The 12675-nt window shown below is 54.6% G+C and overlaps 1 protein-coding gene across 1 annotated transcript in view; it reads left to right on the top strand.

The window, feature by feature from the left end:
• LOC132491113 (interferon-induced GTP-binding protein Mx2-like) overlaps positions 1-12675 on the top strand; it is a 32181-nt gene that overhangs the window by 2216 nt on the left and 17290 nt on the right. Inside the window, 5 exon segments of the mRNA XM_060099952.1 lie at positions 178-255; positions 7184-7474; positions 8096-8288; positions 9853-9984; positions 11685-11839. Coding sequence (XP_059955935.1) covers positions 178-255; positions 7184-7474; positions 8096-8288; positions 9853-9984; positions 11685-11839 — 849 coding nt within the window.

Raw genomic sequence — 12675 nt, 5'->3', positions numbered from 1 at the left:
TACGTGCAGTCAAGCGCACATTTAGACGGAGGCTGGCCGCTAGTCAGGAAGAGCAGGTGTCACCGTTAATGGTTTTAGTGCTTTTCTAGGTATGAGGAGATGCAAGAATTGGGCTCATAACATCTTCTCCTGAAAATCTCTAACTATCTGAAGACCTGTTCTGCCGGTTTTTCCCAGCTCACAGAGGACCTCATTCCTGATCTCCACCCTGAGCTCCTTTCAGGGGGTGTTGACCGTCAGCGACTGCAGTGGAGGGTGACTTCATCCTTGTGGAGGCAGATGGCAAGTGACAATTTGTAGCTGACAGCAGGATGGGGTGGGGGCTGTTGAGTAGGGCTGAGCCCCTCTGGTAGCCCTGTGACACCTGATGCCATGTCCTGGTCAAGAGTGTCCGAATTGAGTTAATTGCTTGGTGATGTAGAAAAACACACGCATTGGAACCGGCATCAGAATGGAAACCCCAGAGCCTGGCCTCAGAGATTCAGGAGCCCTCTTGCCCATGGTAGTGGTGGCCACCCTCCGTGGTGTCCTGGAAAGCTGGCTCTTCTGAAGGGCGAGGACACCTGATTTCTAGCATTTGCTGATTCCCCCTGTAGCGTGTACTGGTACATGATTGTGCCTTCAAAGTTTTACTTGGAGAGAGACAGGTATTGATGCCAAGTCTGCCCAGCAAAAAAAGGTATGTTAGTGTCCTAGGGCTGCCATGGCAAAGTACCCCAGACTGGAGGGCTTACATATCAAAAATGTATTCTCGGGCTTCCCTGGTGGCGCAGTGGTTGAGAGTCCGCCTGCCGATGCAGGGGACACGGGTTCGTTCTCCGGTCTGGGAAGATCCCACATGCCGCAGAGCGGTTGGGTCCGTGCGCCATGGCCGCTGAGCCTGCGCATCCGGAGCCTGTGCTCTGCAACGGGAGAGGCCACAGCAGTGAGAAGCCCGCGTACCGCAAAAAAAAAAAAAAAAATGTATTCTCTCCCAGGTCTGGAGGCTGGAAGCCTGAGATCAAGGCCTCAGCAGTGTTTGTTCCTCCTGAGACTCTGAACAGAATCCTCCCTTGCCTCTTCCAGCTTCTGGTCATTGTCAGCACTCCTTGGCACTATTTGAGGAAAATATCTCAGGATGCTGAGGTCACGCAGCCAGCAGGAAGAAATAATCCCGGCCACATGGTCAGCCGTGACCCATGACCCATTCTGGCAGATTTTACAGGACAGTCAGACATGGAGCTCTTTCCCGCCTGCTCACACGGAGCCAGGGGCTAAGCCAAGGGAAGGTTTAGACTTGGATCCGAGAGAAATGACATCTTTCTTCCTCTTTCCTGGAAACTGTGACAAAATCTCAGTGAACCAGATTTTTGTTGTTGTATTCTGCTTTTAGGAGAAATTAATTTCTGTTTACTAGGAAGGGAGATGAAATATCCCCACAGGTCTACGTGAGGGGTCATACAGATTCGGCACAAATCTGTCAAAGGAGAAATTTTAAATGAATTGCAGGGTTCTCCACGATGCAGGCGTGAGGCTGCCCAGCTGTGGAACTTCCCAGCAGAATCCAGGGCCAGTGCAGGTCCTGGAGGCCAGACCCAGGGGTGGGGGCTTGGTCACAGGGAGCTGGGATCCAGGCCCCTGGGACCAGCGACTCCTCTGGGACTGACTGAAGCATGTAGAAAGCTGGAAACCCAGGAGAAGCAAAAACAGTCCAAAGGAAGAGGGCCAGGGAGGAGGAGCTGGTCTGCAAGATCGCGTTTCTGAACTCTACCCATGACTAACGGTAATGCTCTGCCTTGAGGTTTCAAACTCGGAATGGCGTTACTGTTTCCTCATTATCGAAGTAACACACTATGCATGAGAATCCTGAGTCTGTGGGTTTCTAGCCATGGGACGGTGTCTCGGATGCTTAACTTGTCTGAACCTCACTTCCCATCTTATAGAAAAATAGGGAAAACAGAAACGAAATCCGACAGCACGTGAGACTCCACGCGCACGTGAAGAGCGCAAAGGAGACACCCGTGTGGTCGCCGAGCCCCTGAGAACGTCACCTGAGCCTCCTCCTGGCCTCTCTCCCTGCCCAGCCCTTCCCAGCCCGCCTGTCCACGTGGCTGGCCAACTGTCCCATCACCCCGTCGCCACCCCCGACTCCTTCCTCAGCCTGTTTCCACCTACACCCACCCTCAGGATGCTTCCGAATCTCCCCTTTGCTCTCACAGCAGATGTTCGCAAATTTTCTCCATCCTGGGCACCCTGACTATCTCAGTAATTGGTTCATGGTGCCCCGACCAAAAGACACGCCTAATAGTTCTGCTGATTCATGAGTTAGGTCCAAAGAACTCAGTAATAGTAGGTAACATGGTGGCCAACAGACATCCCTGTGTATCCTGGGAAGTTCTGATGACCCCAAGTGTACCTGCCAGTTTGCTGAGGTTCCCCAGGATGCCTGCACCCCCAGTTTGGGAATACAGTTTTACAGCCTCGGCTAAGTCCCTTTTTTCACCTGTTCATCCCTCATGGGTCTTATCTGTGATGTTAGTCATCTCAGCACAGTTTGGGGGTGTCTTCAACAGAGGGGGCACTGTCCCCACGGTCCCCGCTGTCCACGTTGGGATGAATTCACTCTCCCAGCTATTCCAGGGCTGGGTGGACTGGAAGGTGGTCAGAAACGAGGGAATAGTCCAGTCTGGGGAGAGGTGGGAAACAGCTTGGGCTGCACGGCTGCGCTGGTGTGTGCGGCCAGGCCGGCGGACGGCTCTGGGCTTCCTGACTTGTCCTCAGGTTGAGCCACAACCACAGCTGCGCCCTGTGAGCGTCTTCCATCTGGCTGGGACTGAGTTACATCCTTTTGTAATAAACCGTCCTCTGCCGGGACGGAGATCAGCACAGCCTCTCTCCTTGCAGGTGATGGAGGACACACAGAGGGGCCAGGGATGACTCACAACGCTTCTCTCCTTCCCCTTCAGTGGTCCCTCCGCCCACCTCCTCCTCCCATCTCCCTCCTCCCATCCTCTTGCCATGGTCCTCTCTGCCAGTCCACCCTTTACCCACTCCTGGGCTGCTTCTTCCCCTGGGCTGCTGGTCACCCTCTCATAAGTGGACACAGCCCACTGCCCCTGCACAGATCTAGGTGGGGAGTAGGGGCAGGCAGGGTCCCTCTAGAGTGTTTTGGGTCCTGCCCCGTGAGAAGGAAGCCAGGAAACACCCTCTCTGCAGGTGACCTCAGTGACATTCGTGTGGGACGGGCCATCTCTCTCCTGCCCACAGCTGCTCTTATGCCTTCAGCCTCTTATCTTTATATTGTTAAAGAGAGCTCGGGGCCCCTCACTGGATAGGATCCTGCTGCCCCAGCCTGCCACACAGAAGCCCTGACACCAATACTCCTCCACGCTACACCTCCCAGCCTCTCTGTGGAACCACCGCCTCTTCAGCTGCAGCCTCTTCCCCCCCAACCCTGGATCCTCCAACTCCCACCCCCTCCCCCCAGAAAAGGCAGAGGACATACAGACTCCCCGAGACTAGCTCTTTCATGCCCTGCTCTAAGTTGTTTTAAAAAGTGCCACAGTCAAACCATAACACTAGAATAATCTTTGTTAAGGCCTTGGGGACAGGAGCCAAGGCGCAAAGCCAAGCCAGAGGCAGCTAGGACCGCCCACAACTTGTCCTGAGCCTCCACACTCCCAAGGCCAAGGCTGCATGGGACACATGGTCTCTTTCCCTCTGACAAAAAGAAGCACTCGATTCACCAGGCGAGCAAGCTCCTTCAGCTGGGCCCTCTGCAAAGTAGTCTCTTGAGTTTTTATATTAAGGTAGTTAATATTATTTTACTATAATTTCCTTATATTAAGGAGATTAAATAAATCCCTGGATATGTTCTTTTTTTGTGGGGGGAGGGTGGGCCGCACCACTCATCTCCGTTCCCCGACCAGGGATTGAACCTGGGACACAGCAGTGAAAGCACCGAATCCTAACCACTAGACCACCAGGGAACTCCACTGGATATGTCCTTTAGGGCAATTTTATTAATGAAAAAAAAAAGCAAAGATGTTTTGCATGAGATTGTATTTTCTCTTGATACTTGCTGGAAGGCTAGGTGTTTTGTAAAATGAATAATTTCACTGGGGAGTATGGTAGCGTGGGAGACTGTGAGATGCGTAACACATCAAAGGCTAAACCTCAGGGACTCAAAGAAATGAGGAAGAATGGGAAGATGCAAAACAGCTGTAAAAAACCCAGATTTATTTTTGGTCCCCAACCAGAGGGAGGGGCTGTCTGAGAGCCCTTTCCTCTAAGGCTAGCTTAGGCCACGGGGCACCCCAAGGGCTAGGTGCCAGCGGTTCCTGGCCAGGTAGTGCCTGCCTCATTCCCACACAGCCCCAGGCATCGGGATTGGCTGACAGGCTGGCTGTGAGGTTGGCCTTCCAACCAATTCACTCGTGAGTTTCTGCAGAGCGATCTCACTGCCTTTCCACCACCAGAGGGAAGAGAAGCGCTGGCTTAGGATTTGAACACAGAGGTAAGGGCGCTTCGTCCACTTGACAGCCTTCGCAGGGCTCCCCAGGGAGCAGGGCCAAACCGGGGGATCCCACTTCACGTACAGTCTCCGGGTCAATGGGGCTGACCGCTCAGAAGAGTGCAGGTAGAAGACCTTCTCTGCCTTCTTCCAGCCCAAACCCAAGTGTCAGGTCCAGCCCTAACAACGCCAGGAAAGGCCAGGGCACAGCCCAGACAGGATGAGGCAGAGAGGCCAGCCCCCTCCCAAGAAAGGAGGTGCCCCTGGGCTGGGCTTTCTGAGCCCCCCAGGAGAAAGCGGTGCTTCTCCCAGTTCCCTGAGCTCATACTGACCTCAGGACATTTGCACTTATGTTTCCTCTGCCAGGAAGGCTCCTCCCAGGTCCTCAAATGTTTGCTTCTCTCCTCCTTCATTTCCTGTGCATGGACACACCCTCAGACAGACCCCCTACCCCCTGCCACCTGACCCCTGGCTCTATAAGCCACTACCTTTCTTCCAGACACTTCATTGTCACCTGGGGTTATATCATTGTTGGTTGGCTTATTTGTCTGTGGGGTGTCCCTGACAGAATGTATATACTAGAAGCAGGGACTTTATCTGGCTTGATCACCACTGTACCCCGATGGCAGGAACTACCTGGCACATAGTAGGTCCTTGTATTAGTTTGCTCAGGACACCATAACAAAGTGCCACAGGCTGGGCGACTTAAACAACAGAAATTTATTTTCTCACAGTCTGGAGGCCAAGAGTCCAAGATCAATGGGTCATTTAGTGTTGGTTTCTCCTGAGGCCTCTCTCCTGGGTGTGTAGACGGCCGTCTTCTCCCCGTGTCTTCACGTGCTCTTTCCTCTGTGCACCTCTGGGTCCTAATCCCCTCTTTTCATAAAGACAGTCAGATTGGATTAGGACCCACGCTAGTGGCTTCATTTTACCTCAATCTCCCCTTTAAAGGCCATATCTCCAGTGCAGACACACTCAGGTCCTGGGGGATAGGACTCCAACATAGGAACTTGGGGACACGATTCAGCCCATATCAGTCCTCAAAGCATACTTGTTGAATGAATGAATGAATGAACAAATCACCCTCATTTTTAGAAACAGGTCAGTGGCACACACAAAGTTGTGAATGTGTATGTGTGCAGTCTGAGGAAGGCAAACTGTTCGGCCCAGCAATCAGAGATGCTATAAAATATGAAAAGGTAAGTTAGGACCAAATTTTTTAGGAACTCTGTTCTGAAAGAAAACATGACAGAGGTTTTTAGAAAGGGCAGTGACATGACGAGACCAGGGGTTCAGAAGGAAAAGGGCCACAATATGTGCACAGGGGCCGCTGTCGAGTAGAGGGGATGGACGGAGGGCTGGACTGCAGGACCACAGCTGGACACGGGGTACCAGTGGACGCCCCAAAGGCCAGCTACGGGGGAGGGGCCACCTCAAGACTCCAATCCTCCCCATGGGTTAGTGCCCTGGGGCTAGCATAAAAAATTCCCCAAACTCGGACGCCTAAAACAAGACATTTATTCTCTCCTGGTTCTGGAGGCCAGAAGTCCAGGTCGAGGCGTCGGCAGAATTAGTTCCTCCTGGAAGTGTGAGGGAGGATCCCTTCCAGGCCTCTATCCCAGCTTCTGGGGTTCCTGCCCCCCTTGGGGCTCCTCGGCAGCATCCCTCCAATCTCTGCCTCTGTTGCCCTCTGGCCGTGGGTCTCTGGGTTTCAAATCCTCTCTGCCTGTCTCTTCTTGGATTTCGGGCCCACCTTCATCTCCAAGTTCTTATCAATTACATCTGCAAGTGGGCTTTTTCCAAATAAGGTCACATTTACGTGTCCAGGTGGACATGCATTTGGTCGGGGGGTGGAGCCATTCCACTCACTGTATCCACTCTCCTCCCGGTGGTGGTCATAGCAGGAAAGGGTTCATGATCCCGAGCGCCCTGACTTAGGCCAGTAACGACCTCTGTGCTTCATCTTCTTGACCTGGAAAAATGAAGATTGGGAGCTAACACATAGGGTTGTTGTGAAAATGAAATGAGCATCTTAGAGCAGCGCTAGGTGAGGCCGGCACTCAATACCGCCAGCTCTTTCTAGGGTGCTGACTACCTGATTATAGGCCCCATGGAGAAGCAAGAGACCCTGTGAAAATGAAATGAGCATCTTAGAGCAGCGCTAGGTGAGGCCGGCACTCAGTACCACCAGCTCTTTCTAGAGTGCTGACTACCTGATTATAGGCCCCATGGAGAAGCAAGAGACCCAATCAACCATTTCTCCCAGGCTCCCCGGCAGCCTGACCTAGTCTGTGTGAGAAACAGTGATGGCAGGGCAGAGACTGGCTTCACACGGACCCAGCAGGGGCTGCCTGTCCTCTCTCTGCGCCTTACGGTCTCCTGTCCAGTCCTGAACCTCAGGTGACACGGAGCCTATCAGAAGTGACAGTGGGACATTCAAACTCTCCTGTGGAAGCGTGGAGTTCACTTGTCCCCCAGGCCCTGGGGGCCCATGGAGACCCCTCTTGTGCTCTGCGCCTGTGTGTTGCCATCTGCCCCTCCTGCAGACGGGTCTCTGCTAGGCTACTGGCCTCCCCTGTGTGCAGAGGGTGGGTTGTACAGGGTTGGGCAAGGCAGAGCTGGAAAAAATGCAGCCCTGAGGTGGTCTGCTGGGAGACGTTTGGGCCACGTTCCCAACTTGTGTCTTTGTAGAGCTTGCCAGGAAGATTGGAGGTGCTGAGCGGTGTTGACCGCACCCACCAGCGCCCCAGGCGACAGCTGGTGCCTAAGCCCTACGTGCAGCCCATTTCCTCCCAACACTGTCCAAAAGAAGAAATGAATTCCTTCCAGAAGCAGCCACCGGGCGCAGCACCTTGACAGATGAGGTACCCCCCAAACTGGCAGGGGGGAGGGAAGGACCCGGTTTTCCTCGCCAAGGACTTCAATCTGCTGAATTTGAACCATCAGCAGCCAGGAGGAAACAGGGACCAGCAGACGTCAAAGGTAAGTCGGGCGCAGGTATAGTCAGGAAGGGCACATCCCAGCAGCCCCCGGGGGTTGTGGGGGCGGGGAAATGCGGGAAATAAAACCTGCAAGTCTGGTCCAGCCCCAGGCGCACAACTGGTGTCCCCCCTCTCTCCTGGGCACTTCCAACAAGCGCCAGGGACAGACACAGTCTCTGGGGGCAGCAATAGCCTTCCTGGACATGAATCTGGGGGCTCCGTTCCCTGTGCCGGGGTCTCCTTCCTGGGAGCTTTGCCTCCAGCTGTGACGAACGCTGCCACCACTTCCAGCCTGCCATCCCCCCCCCACCCCAGCTCGGCAGCCGCGGGCCCACTCCTCTCCCCCCTCCAGCTGGGAACGCCTTCCCCTTGGTGCCAGATGGCCTGCTCAGACGGGCACCTCCATCTCCAGCCCCAGCCAAATAATCCCCCCAGCAGCAGAAGCAAAGCCTCCACAGGACGAGAGCACAGGGGCCTCCTTGCAGGCACATCCAGATCCACCTCTCACCCCTCCTGTTTCTAACCCAACATCAGTAGATCCATCCATTCGGCAACAAATCCCCGAAGGTGGTGGGAGCCCCGTCAGAGGCCAAGACTGTGAAGTCTGTTGTGTCTCTTCCAGGGGCTGGAGAACAACCTGTACAACCAGTACGAGGAGAAGGTGTGGCCCTGCATTGACCTCATCGACTCCCTGCGGGCTCTGGGCGTGGAGCAGGACCTGGCCCTGCCCGCCATCGCTGTCATCCGGGACCAGAGCTCGGGCAAGAGCTCCGTGCTGGAGGCGCTATCGGGGGTCGCCCTTCCCAGAGGCAGCGGTAAGCTCTGCCGGGCCCACCTCCTGCAAGCCGCAAGGCATCCCGGGGACCAGTGGGCTCAGGGGAGGTCGCTGGGAAGGCCCCCGGGAGGGCAGCTCCCACAGGTCCTGGACGGCTGCGTCTGGAGTGCCTGGTGTGGGCAGGGGGCCGGGGGGCAGGGGGCCGGCGGGCAGGGCCCTGGATATTCCTGCTGCCCCTAGTTCCTTTTTTTTTTTTTTTTTTTTTTGCGGTACGCTGGCCTCTCACTGCTGTGGCCTCTCCCGTTGCGGAGCACAGGCTCCGGACGCGCAGGCTCAGCGGCCATGGCTCACGGGCCCAGCCGCTCTGCGGCATGTGGGATCCTCCCGGACCGGGGCACGAACCCGTGCCCCCTGCATCAGCAGGCGGACTCTCAATCACTGCGCCACCAGGGAAGCCCTGCCCCTAGTTTCTGAGTCCTCTTTCACCTGTGTAGTCATCGCTGGGCCTGTATCAGTCGGTTTCTTTCTAGTCATCTTTCTAAGAGTGTAGAAGCATTTCTTCTTTGATCTTGTTAATTTGTGAGTTTAAGGTAACATGTGAAGTCTTTTTGAAGAATTTTCTCAACACTTTGAGAAGCCATTAGCCAGGATCATGGTGTGATAAGACACAATGTTTCCTTTAAACAATATTTTTTGTTTGGCCAAGCTGTGCAGCCTGCAGGATCTCGTTCCCCAACCAGGGATCCAACCCACGCTCCCTGCGTTGAGAGCGCAGAGTCTTAACCACTGGACCGCCAGGGAAGTCCCTGTTTCCTTTAAACGTTTTTTAAGTGTGTGTAGAGTTAAAAAGCTGTTGTACGTTTCTGATTTAATAAAATAATTATAAAGGAAAAAAAGAAGGAAAGAGATGGCATCCTGTAGCAGGTAGAGGGTCCCCTGTCCTGGTTCCTTCCCTCACTCCCATCTCCTGCCAGCACTACCCATCGGCCAAACCCAGCCAGAAACCAGGAGGCCAGGGCTGCCGGATGCCGGGGATGCCGGAGGGCTGCCAGGACCCTGCACAGCCCCCAGTAAGAGCGCCCTGGCCTGTGCCTCCTCCCGACCACAGGTGGCTGGTCCTTTACTCCAGAGTCTCCTGTGAGTTTCCCACCAGCCCCGGTGACTGACCCGTGATGGAGTCAGAGTGGGGACAGGGCTCCTCCTCTCTGCCCTGGGTTCAGCATTTTGGGGAGAGAAACAACAGAGCAGAGAGTCTGGAGGCCAGTGTGGCCGTGGTAGTCCTGTGAGGCAGGCAGGCAGCCCTGGGCATACCCGCCTTGTAGGGCAGAGCTGTGTGCTCCCTCCACACCCGAAGGGGAGAGGCTTGGAGGGGCCGGACAGGGTCAGGCAGATCTCACCGCTTCACATCCTGCCTGTCCGGTCCCTGGGCTTCCACCTGGACCATGCCCCAGACCTTTCTAGGGCCCGGGGGAAAGTGATGGGGCTTGGACTAAGCCCTAGAGATTTCAGATGAGGCCTCTGGGGACACCGGGGAGAATAAGAGCAAAGGGCGCCTGTGAACACTTCTTTTTAAGGGAAACTTAGGATGTTTGGGAAACTCTCAGGAATCATAACCAGGGGTCCGCTGGTGCTGAAACGGACAAAGCAGGAGTGCAGGTGGACCAGGAGAATCAGCTGCCCTGGAAGACTGAGATCCAGGTGCAGGACCCCTCAGGTGGAGAGGGAACTACGTAAAGGTAGGGCACCACGGGTGGCTGCAGGTTGGCACATTCTAACCCCAGTCATCATCGGTCATCGGGGCCTCTCCAGCTCCACAGCAAGCACCCGTCTCTTCTTTCCAGGCTTTTCCATGTGCCAGTCCCCCTGCCTCAAATGCTGTCCCTCACATGCTGTCCCTGCTCCCTGCCTGCCTAATTCCTACTCTTTCTTTGGGTCTCAGTTTACCCGCCCCTCCTCTGGGAAGTGTCCCCTACAGGACCCCAGGCCCCAGCTACCCTGGTCACTGCTGGGTATGTGTGTCCCAAGGAGCTGCTCTAACCTAACGTGGCTGGTTACCTGTGGCCACATCCCCCAACGCTGACCCCCCCCACCTGTCATTTCTAGAAGCATAGCCAACAGTTGAGATTAGCCTTAGATAACCACAGAATGATCAAAAGACTCAGTTGCTCCTGGAATCCACTTCTGTACGTGCTCAGAGGGGACCCTGGAGGTCACCCCCTCGCAACCCTGCCCCCCAGGTCCCTGAGCATGCCCACCCCTCCCCCAGGCTTCTCTCCCTTCCTGCTCTCAAGCTGGGCTCAGGAAACAGGAAACTGCAGCCACAGCTTCCGTGCCAGGGAGATGGGCTTCTTCCTTACTAAGCAATAAACTTAGCGTCTGAGGCTGGGGTTTTTACTTGACTCCGTGGGCTCAGCTCCCCGAGAATCCCGTTGGCTCAGCTGGCTCACCAGAGGGATCCCTCCCCAAATAGAGAAGTACTGCCCCAATTCTAGCTTCCACCCCTCACAACAGAAACTTCTTGAGACCCTCAACTGGCAAGTTTCCTAGCTTCAAATAATAAAAGCTCTGCACTCTCTGTGCCGGCCATGCCCGTCCTGAGCTGCCTCGTGCCCGGCACATCCTGCAGCCCTGTCGAGATCTGCCCAGACTCTCTCTAGCCATGAGCTCTGTGGGCAAAACTAAGAGGGCACCATGGGTGCCAGCTTGGGTGAACGTTCTGTGTAAGGAGGTATAATGAGCATCTTTAGAATAGTGTCTTGGAACTCTGGTCCACTGCTGGTGGGAGGGTAAGTTGCTGTAACCACTTTGGAAAACTGGCACAATATCCACTAAGGCTGGAGGTGTGCACACCCCATGATGCCCCAAAACTCCAGTCCTGAGTATACCCCCAGCCAAAAGGTGTACCAGAAGTCAGGTTCCAGAGTTTTCATAGCAGCACTCTTGTGATTGCCCCCACCTCCCCCGCCCCCCATTGGAAACCACCCAATGTCCATCAACAGTAGACTGGATCAAGGCACAGGGTGGAATAACACATGGTAATGAAAAGGAATTGGTGCTCAGCTATAAGCACCAATATAGGGTTCAGCCTGTGAAACTCACCAAGCCACGTGCTTAAGACAATGGGTACTTTCCTGTACGTATGGTACAGTTCAGTACAAAGTTACAAAATCTTATCTTAAGTAGTGACCCTGAATGATAATTAAGTCAGGAAAGGTTTACAAAGGAACAGCCTGGTTGTCATCCCCCCGACCCCAACTTCTATCTCTAAAGAATTAGGCAATTAATCAGGGCTGTGCCCTAAGTTGCCTGCCTATTTCTCACATCAGGGCTGTCCCCAAATATAGGTGAAATATGTAGCTGCCCACAGGTTTCACTGCTTCTGCTAGGTTGGGTTGTTCATTTGGACTCTCGGTTTGTCTTCTCTCGGTCTCTGTAGCCCAGGATGCCGTAGCTGGGAATGGAGTTGGCATTAGCCACGAGCTCATTAGTCTGGAGATCGCCTCCCCTGAGGCTCCAGATCTGACCCCCAATGATCTTCCCGGCATCACCAGGGTGGCCGTGGGAAACCAGCCCCATGATATCGGACTGCAGGTGAGCCTTTCTGGAACTTGGGAATGGGTCCCACGCTAAGTTGGGGAGACTTCTGAGGTCTCTGCCGGCAGCCCCAAGGGCTCTGGTGCACCTTCCCAGCCCTCACTCTGAGTAGTTGGGGAGGAGGCTGGGGTAGGACCATCTAGGGCTGGGGCCTCATACTCAGATTCTGACAAGGGTCTGGCAGGTCATGGAAACAGGCGAGGTTGACTCAGCGGCACTGGAGGTGTATAGGGATTGGCGCCCTGTCCAATGTTGTCCTGTGAGAATGTTGGCCCAGTGTTACCACTATCCCGATATTTAAAAGAAGCCAGAAATTGGATTTTCACATGGGATCTGCCAATTTTAGCAACAGTTTTTAAAATTAACACCACGTAAGTCAATCAGAACACAGACTGTTATCTCTGATCAGGGGCAGAAAGGCCAGCACAAAGCACAGGAATGAGAACCGCAGACCAGCAGTGACCCAGTACAAACCGACAGCCGCTGAGCCTTGGGCTTCTTTGCCAAAGACCTTCCCCCTAAGGTTGCCTGAGGACACAGTCGTCACTGGGATGCCAGAGTCACACATGACCTTTGGGCTGGGTTCACCCCAAGAGCAGCCTTGTCAAGCTTTGCCAGCCCAGCTCACATAGAGGCCAAGGAGACAAGGATGGTCTCAGGAGCGGGGTTGGGGTCCAGGGTGTAAAGGGACCAGGTGGAGGATGGGGAGAAGGTGATACCCTCCTGCCCTAGGACTGGGGTCACTTAACAGCCCTCCTCCCTTTTACGGGAGGCACTTCCAATGTTGGGAACTCAACCATAGCCCAACTAGGATTGTGTCAGTTCCTTCTGGA

This window comes from Mesoplodon densirostris, chromosome 5 (assembly GCF_025265405.1).
Source record: "Mesoplodon densirostris isolate mMesDen1 chromosome 5, mMesDen1 primary haplotype, whole genome shotgun sequence".
In the NCBI taxonomy this organism is placed as follows: Eukaryota; Metazoa; Chordata; class Mammalia; order Artiodactyla; family Ziphiidae; genus Mesoplodon; species Mesoplodon densirostris.
Note: the sequence above shows the minus strand (reverse complement) of the source record. Positions and strands in the feature narration are given on the sequence as shown.